Below are 9112 nucleotides of genomic sequence, written 5' to 3'. Positions count from 1 at the left end.
AGCTGGGACTACAGGCACCCGCCACAATGCCTGGCCATTTTTTGGTTGCAGCCATCATTGTTGTTTGGCGGGCCCGGGCTAGGGATTCAAACCCACCACCTTAGGTGTATGTGGCTGGCGCCTTAGCCGCTTGAGCCACAGGCGCCGAGCCACGATTTTCAAAATTAACCAGGAAGAGGAGTGTTGGAATGCAGGAAGAGAATGCCAACTTCGGCTTAAAATGCTGACATGTAAATTAGGTGCTTGGTGACTGCCAAGTCCCTTTCCATTCCCTGGACACTCACTGTTGCACTATCAGGTTGTGTTGGAGTGGCAAAGCCACACATGTCATTTGTATTTTAATCAGTCTGCCTCTGTCAGACCTTTACAAGTGTCAGGATTCCTACACCTGGTGAAGGAAGTCATTTGGCAGTCTAGACATTTTTGTTTCTATTGATTTCCTTTTGCTAACAGCATTAGAATATTCCATAATTTTAAAGTTATTTTCCATGTCCTCCCTCTAAATTCTTATATATCCTAAGCTTCTCAAAAAAGGGAGAATTCATGTCTTTTCAAAGTATGTAAAGTGTCATGGTACTGGGTCCTGCCCTTGAAGGCACCATTATAGATGATTGCCATGGTCGTGTGTGACTTCACACACGGCAGTTTGGGCTAGACAGGATGCACAATTCTCCATGCATTCTGTTGTAGCTTTTTGATATTTTGTGACTGTCTCTCAAAAGCATCATTCATAACGCAAATGCTAATGTGTGATCTCTTTGCCAGCAGGAAGAAAAATATCTTAAGAATATATTTGCAGGCTTCCTGGAAGTTGGTAAGTTGATTATATAACTAAACTGAACAGATTTTACTAATTAAAATTATCTACATAATTTTACTTCATTCACTTCATTCAGTCAGAGTGGGAGGGACTTTATATAACCAATGACACTGTTGGACCATAGAGCTAGAAACTGACTCCTGGTCACCAATCAATGCTTGAGATTCAGGGAGTCCACATCCTGTGTCACTTGCAGCAAAGGAGAATTTGAGACTCATGAAGAGTTTCCTGCTCCTCTTCTGTGAGGCAGTGATTCCACTTCCCCGCAGTAATGCAATATCCTGAATTAGCTGCAGTAATGTCAGACTCCTCCTGACCTCACCCAGGATGTCAGCTGTATCATAGGTTAGACAAAGCTACAGCTAGAAAGCAATAATTTCCTCCTTCTGGCCAACAGTGCCTGTCTGTGAGCAGAGTGGAATTACTTGAGGACTGGCTATGTTCCTGATGTTAGAATAATTAAGTCTGCCCAGGCACCAACTCCTTCAGTTTTCTGCCCAACAAATGTGCTGAGGCCACCTAATCAGATTAGAATCTTTATTTGGTTGTTTATTGTCATGAAAAGATGGCTACCTTGCCTTTAGATGGTTGATTTTTAAAGTATAGGAGCTGGCATCTTTGAAAACATAGAATACTGTACTTGTAATGTTATTCCCCAGAGTACAACTTCAAGGTATACACTACCCCATCCATGCATAAAATATATTCAAAGAGAAATTGTCTGAATGAACCACAGGCCACACACACTCCTAAATCAAAATGTTCCAAAATGTGTTCCCCAGGGAATGTTGGTTTTTCAAGATGTCACTTCCTGGTATTGAGTAAAGAGTGGTTTCCTGATAAAATATACCAGTATAAAAAAGTTAAACTGGAGGCAGCATTTCCAAAAATTACTTAACCACAGAAACATTTTTTTCTCTTGAATATCTATATAATGGGACTAGTGTTTGTGAAGCTGACTTTGAGAAACTAGAGAGTATTAATGCTATTTCCAGATTAAGATAGAGAATCAGAGCATTCCACCCCCCAAATATTCTTAAGGGACTATAATTTGTCGTGATGCTCCCACTTCCACTGGGGGATAAACACAATCAAATGAGACTTGTTATTGAATTTACAGTAGGATTGTCAGGAAGGCACAATCTGCTATAGCTTTTACTGTTCCCTTTATGAGATTTGTATGAGAAATTGCTCTCATATGTCAAGTTCTTGGGAGAAAATTCTCCCAAATATCCAAGTCTCAGGAAAAGTTTGGCAGGTATGTTTTTACCTTTTAATAATTACTCAGGGCCTCATACTTTACAGATCTAAGTAATATTTCTTCCCTTATTCATTGAATAACATTTTTATTTTCCTCAGATTTATGTTTTTAAATCTTGAATGGTGTATTCTTCCATAAACTACCTCAAATCTTTCAGTAAAGAGGTAGAATGTATATTGATATATGATATATTTACCCAGGCCAAAAGCATATTCTTTGTTTTTCAAAATCATATTCTAATTGCCCCCCAGGAGACAGCAAAGTATTTTTATATGGTCCTTATTTCACTCAAATAGCTGGTGTACGATTCATGGAAGGTTCTACCAGCTTCTTTTTGTGTCTCCTGCAATAGTCTTGCCAGTGTGTTTTCATAGCTAATGAAATGCAGAGACAGTGTGTAGCCCCATTAATGACCTGTCTCTATTAAATCCCCTCCTATCGCCAGGCACCACCGTGGCTCACACCTGTAATCCTAGCACTCTGGGAGGCCAAAGTGGGAGGATCCCTTGAGCTCAGAAATTCAAGACCAACTTGAGCAAGAGCGAAAGCCCGACTCTACTAAAAATAGAGCCAGGTGTTGTGGTGGGTGTCTGTAGTCCCAGCTGCTTGGGAGGCTGAGGCAAGAGGATAGCTTGAGCCCAAGAGTTTGAAGTTGCTGTGAGCTGTGACACCACAGCACTCTACCCAGGGCAACAGAGTGAGACTGTCTCAAAATTAAATAAACAAATAAATCCCCACCTTTCTATTTCTCTTCACATAAGAGATTTACCAAAGCCCACTTATCATTTGCTCTCTTTTTAAATTTGTTTAGAGTCATCAGTTGATACTGCTAAGACAACGGTGCTAATTTTTTTTCCTAACTTGTGCTTCTCTGTGTCCATGATTAATTTGCTAAGGAAATGAGAAACTGTGTTATGAGAGTGGACCACCACCCAGAATTTACAAAGAATTAAAGCACTGATGATGAGAGGGGAGGGGAATGTACCAGAAAAAGGAATCTCTATTCACTTACACTAAAGTCACAGGATCCAAATTTGGCAACTGCCTGTATCTGGAATGTGTGAGCTGTGTACAGCAAGGACATGCAGCCACTGAGCTCATCAGTTGGTTAAAGTGAAACTCTCAAGTTTTACACGTTTACAAGCATCCTGCTCCTTTGCTAATTTCCTTGTAGCACTCATTTCTTGACTGCTCACAATTTTACTATGCAACCATTATAAAATGTTATTCAAAGCTAATTAACTTAATTCACTGAACAGATGTTCCTGTAACTTTGGTTAAACAGGATCCTTTTTGTGCAGGCCCTTCCATCGCCAGTACTGAATAAAAGGAAGTTCTGATTCATAAAATGTGAATTTGTGACAGTTGCCACTCTTTTCTCTTTTTAAAAACACAACTTGAGGTAATACGCGACTGGTGCGTCCTCAGCCGGCTCTCTGTTCCATCTGTCTTTCTGCCAGCATATTCACCCCCCAGTTTTGAAAGTAGTTGGGTAAGAAAGTACTAAACATAGACAAAGGGCAATTCCAAAAGAACAAATGATTGTTTAATTTAGGCTGGCACTACACTACCCAGTTGGTGGGGTCTCATCCACCAGGGAAGGGCAATGTTCACCACTGAGGTCGGGCAAATTCCCAACATGCCAACTGACAGAGTAATGAGGGAGAATTTATTACTCATGCCCATTCGCATTCCCCGGGAATAGAAATAAAAGGAGCATATTCCACTCTAGTTGAATTCAACTCAGGGGCTGTATCTACTGAAATATTGTCTCAGGTAAAAAGTCAATGGCAATGAAAGCCCAACATTCTCCAGTCCCTTTAGTTCTTGCTATAGTCCAGGCACCTTAACAACCCCACTTGGTAGGCCTGAACTCCTGAGAAAGGAAGATATCTCCACTCTTCTTCATAATTGTAGTTATGCTGACACTTAAACAGACCACAAGACTGGACTTACTAGCATTTCTGTTAAATTGATAATGAGAACATTTCAGAGATAAAAAAGCAGCATGTCCAGCTATATGCTGAATGATGCCATAAGGAGAACGAAAATAGGAACTGTCTTTCTCTTAAGGCACTACTTGTCATCACAGCACCCTAGAATTTTAGAGATGATGATGACATCAGAGAGTCTTTAATCCAAATGCTTATTTTATGGAAGAAGAAAAAACAAGGTCCGGACAAGGTGTGACTTCCCCCAAATCACAGAGTAAGTTAGTGACAGAGGCAGAACATGAACCTGATTTCCACTTTACTGTTTTCTTCATAAACTACAGAAAAATTATAAGCCATTTATTTATGCCACATATAAAGCTGTCTCCTTTTCGGAATAAGTTTCCCAGTGACTGACTGAACTACAGAGAGAATTCCAGAACTTGAGAACAAGAATAAACCAAGCAATTATAATTCCTCCATTTCATTTTCTCACCAAGAATCAAAGGCCTAGTGAAGTTCTAGAATGTGACACTGTAAAGAAAGGAGGGAGAGAATCACAGAGCCTGGTTCCCTGTCTCCTTTTCCTGGGTCAGTGGAATCTATGCAGATCATGCTGTTTTTTAAAGCACTTAAAGTAAAATAAGAAGTTTAATAGTTTATAGTATGATAAATTATTTCAAAAAGCAAGTAATCACATTTATCTGTTTAGGTCTGGGTTTTCCAAATAATGTGTGCGTGCATGTGTGTATATTTTGAGGATGGTACACCTGTACCCAATAAATCATAACTACCAAACAATCATATACAAATCCTGTTCTCCCACTTTAAACCCATTAACATAGCTAATAATGAAAAAAAACAGAACTGTGGTATAAATATACAATGAAATATTATCCAGTCTTAAAAAGAAAGGAAACTCTGTCATATACTACATCATGAATGAAGCTCAAAGACACTGTATAAAGTAAAATAAGCCAGTTACATACAAACTGAATGATTCCACCTATTTGAGGTACATACAGCAGTCAAATTCATAGAGACAGAAAGTAGACTGGTGGTTGCCAGAGGCTGAGAGGATGGGAGGAATGAGGAATTGTCATTTAGCGAGTACAGAATTTTAGCTCTAAAAGATGAAAAGTGTACTGGAGATGAGTGGTGGTGAAGGTTGCACATTATGAATTATATTTAATACCATGGAATTTCATAGTTAAAAACGATTAAGATGGAAAATTTAATGTTCTATGTATTTTACCACCATAAAAATCCAGCCTTCCTTCTTTTGGCCTAACATGCGGTTGCTCCACCCCCAGCATCCTCTCTGCTATCCACTCCCAAGTGCCTGCCAGTGAGGGAAATAAGGACCATTATTATTTCCACTCTCTCTACAACAATTTCCCTATTGATTCAAGCAAGAATGTGGGGTAGGGATTATAAGCAGTGTGACTTACAATAAACTTTTACTCTGCAACACAACACTCTTTTAAACATCTCTTCTCTCTTTAACTAGACTTGAAACTCAAGAACTAAAAACAGGCTAGAGAAATGAGGCATGTATGTTTGGGGTGGACCCCAAGATGAGCAAATTTAGATTCATCCTGGGTTTTGGTGATTAATTCTGATTCTGTGCACCATCAAAGATTCCTTTATTCTTTCTCCTTGTTTTTCTTCCCCATGAGTATATCTGCTGTTGAATCATGTCCACGACATTCAATGATTATCTCACTATAATGAGGTCATTGGGGAGCAACTTACTCTGTCTGCACTGTCTCCAGCAACCATGAGAAATTATGATGCCTCAAATCATATTAATGTAATGCTAAATCTTCCATGAAAGATCTAAAGGAGATTAAGGAAAACAATTTTACTGATGTGGCTGTCATTTCAAGATACTAGTATGTAAAATACAAAAATAATGTGCACTTGATACACTTTATTTTATGATTGATTTTATGTGCACTTGATAAACTTTAATTGAATGATTAAAATCTGTTAGTAAAATTACTCAACATCCTATGCTATTCCCTATTAACTGATGAAGCAGCACCAAAACTAGACAGTATAACCTCACACGAAGTCTCATAATAAGTGAGCAATTCTAATTCTGTAATGTGGTTCACTGCTATCCCCTGAATAGAAAAGGCCTAAAAGTCACTGGTATATTATATAATCCCAAACTCAATCATCAGTTCAATACTTTAGCACCCATTGTAAAAACTAAAAAACAGTTTCGTGTACTACTAAATTATTCCACATAATGAAGCTGTCTTCTTTTCTTTTTTCTTTTTCTTTTTTTTTGGCAGTTTTTGGCCGGGGCTGGGTTTGAACCCACCACCTCTGGCATGTGGGGTCAGCGCCTTACTCCTTTGAGCCACAGGCACTGCCCAGCTCTCTCCTTTTCATGTTCTACTATTAGGTTTAAATTTCCCTGCCATCTGTACTCCTATGCAAGGAGTTACTGACCTAACTACAGAGAGAATTCCAGAACTTGAGAATAAGAATAAACCAAGGAATTATAATTCCTCCATTTCATGGGCTCTAGAGCTGCACTCACATACTAGTTCCAATTATGTGAACTTGGACAAGTTACTTGAACTCTGTGTGCCTCTGTTTTCTCATCTCTAAAATGGGCATAATAATAGAACTTAACTACAAAGACTTTTTTGAGGAGAAATAAAATTTATAGAGACCTCTCAGAGGAGTGCGTGATGCATTATAAATTCCCAGTCCACATTCTCTTCTGTTTCAGGGAACCAATCTTTTAATACAGTAAACCAAATAACACAGTTGTATGACATTAATAAATGATGATTTCTAACTCACTAAACTGTTGGAATTCTTTCTTGCCTCCCTATGATCTTAACCATTACTTGTAAGTTTTGGGCATTAACTGGCTTCCAACATTCCATTGCTTAATAGAAAAAGTTAGAAAATCCTTAGATTTTCCAGTTAAATAAAATGAGACATAATCACAGCGTGTTCATATGTTTGGGTAAGAAAACACTTTCAATGACAGTGCATATGTCCACAGGCTTAAATCTTGAATGAAAAAACTAAGCCTCATTCCAAAAAAGAACATAAATAATTTTTAATGAAATAAATTATTGTTAAATACATCTAAGGAAGTTTGCAAAGCAATTTCAACTAGCTCTATGTGGTATTTCTTCATATGCACACTGAGGAACATTTACAGACTGTAGATGATAGACTATCATCAAACAGCTGTTAAGCCCCCATGTCCATAAGGATGGTGGCATCTGGCAAAGCAACATGGTCAGAAATTCCTAAAACCAAAAGGGAGTTAGTTTTTATTCTATGCCTAAAGTATTTTTAAATCAAGCCACAGGGAAATGATTACTTTTGTTTCTATTCAATCAAGACCTGCACACAGAGTTTATGGAATGACATAATATCCTTCCTGAAATCAGACTGGCATGTAGGACCAGTATCCTTTACACAGAACTAGTTCCTGAACCTTTACAAACAATTCCCAATTTCCAAGGAAACAATCTCTCCAAATGCTGCTCACTAGAATACATATTGTTCTTTTTGGAAACATTACAATAAGATCTTCATGATTACAAACCCCAACTTCCCCTCTAAAATTCAATATAATCTTAAGCTCATTTATTTAAATAGAGACTGTATTTTTATAACAGCTCTAGAAATTCCTGGTAAACTCATGTCACATCCATGATAATAATTTAGTTTTTGCAGTACAGGAGAGGAGTGGTCGTTAGCTGATTACAGATATATGTGTGTTAGGAGCTTCTTAGGAATGTTCATCTTCCTACCTTCCATGGACCTATCCTATAAGGAGATGTTTTAAACTTCTTTTGGAGAAAGGTTAAGTTTTAGGAACGTCCAGGCTTCTCACCTGGTATTTTTTGAAGGGCTGAGAATAAAAAGAACATCCTACTGCTTTATAATCAATATTCTCTCCTCTTTGGCTTAGGAAGCTAATGTTTTGTGTCACAGGATTTGTTTTAAGGTGAACACATTTACCCTTTACCAGAAAAGTCATATCAACAAATCAGTGGCAACTATTGACATAAATATACAAACAGGAAGAGAATGTGATTCCAGCTGTAGGTCCCATGGCCTTAAGGATAGAATTCTTACTTTCTTTACTAAGGACAGTCTAATATTCTGGGCAGAGTGGACATTAGTCACCCCACCCACTCCCTAATTAAACAAACAAGTGTCCGCGTTCCACAGATGACAGCAGGCGAGGAACCTGCACGAAGGTTTCTCATTGGTCTTCTAGAGACACGTAAGTTTTGTAATTTCTGATTCTCCGTCCCACCGTGAAGTTTTTTGTGTACTTTATGTAGAGTTATGTGGCAACTAAGTGCTGTCACTGTGTGCTGAATAACTGCAGCCTAAAGTTATTTTTCAAAGTTATGCGTCGCGTGGCAGAGAAATCCATATATTGTAAAGTGAAAACAATCCTTTAAAAAAAAAAAAACTGGCTTAGCATGAAACAGAGCCAACAGAAATCAGAATGAGCAAACAGCCTTCCACTGCCGCCAACAACTCACCTTGCTGGATTTTAGTCACTAGCTGATGGCGCGCTAGGATCCGGCTCATCCTGTAAGGAGAGCGTCTGGCAGTCTGATCAAATCGCAAGTACATGTCCTGGCCCTCAGGTGTCATGGAATTTAGATAGTAGCAGCCTGAAGCTGGGGTCCTGGGCACCTGCCTGAGCATCCCGGCAGATTTCCTACTGCCACCTCAGTCCGCCTGTGGCTGTTTCCGTCTGCCTCCAGTCTCAAGTCAAAGAGCAAGGGACCCAGCCCAGGAGAGCTCAACAGACCAGGCGATTTTTTAAAAGAAAAAGGAGTGCCAAAACCACAACTCCGAATTCCAACCCCCGGGGCCTCACGTGACGGCGGGGAGCCAATCGGAGGCAGAGGGAGAAAGCGGGCCGTCCCCGCTCGGCTCCCAGCCGGGGGAGAGGGGCAGCCCCGCGGCCGCGGCCCCGCACCCCGCGCGCTGGAGCAGACGCGGACCCGACGTGCCTCGGAGCGGACCGAGCCCCCGAAGCCGGCGCTCGGGAAAAACGTTAGAGGGAGGCAAGAGAAAAGTCAGCCGCGGGCA

At 39.8% G+C, this 9112-nt stretch overlaps 1 protein-coding gene across 1 annotated transcript in view; it reads right to left on the bottom strand.

Moving 5' to 3' along the window:
* Positions 1–8828, bottom strand: part of STARD13 (StAR related lipid transfer domain containing 13) — a 170771-nt gene extending 161943 nt beyond the window's left edge. The window contains exon 1 of the mRNA XM_023519278.1: positions 8554–8828. Within this exon, the coding sequence (XP_023375046.1) occupies positions 8554–8722 (169 nt within the window). The 5' untranslated portion in view covers positions 8723–8828. The remainder of the gene's footprint in view (positions 1–8553) is intronic.
* Positions 8829–9112: the final 284 nt, after the last annotated feature.

This window comes from Otolemur garnettii, unplaced genomic scaffold (genome assembly GCF_000181295.1).
Source record: "Otolemur garnettii isolate 467f Iridium unplaced genomic scaffold, OtoGar3 scaffold00167, whole genome shotgun sequence".
Lineage (NCBI taxonomy): Eukaryota > Metazoa > Chordata > Mammalia > Primates > Galagidae > Otolemur > Otolemur garnettii.
The sequence above is the reverse complement of the archived record's forward strand: the minus strand, read 5'-3'. Positions and strand labels throughout refer to the sequence as shown.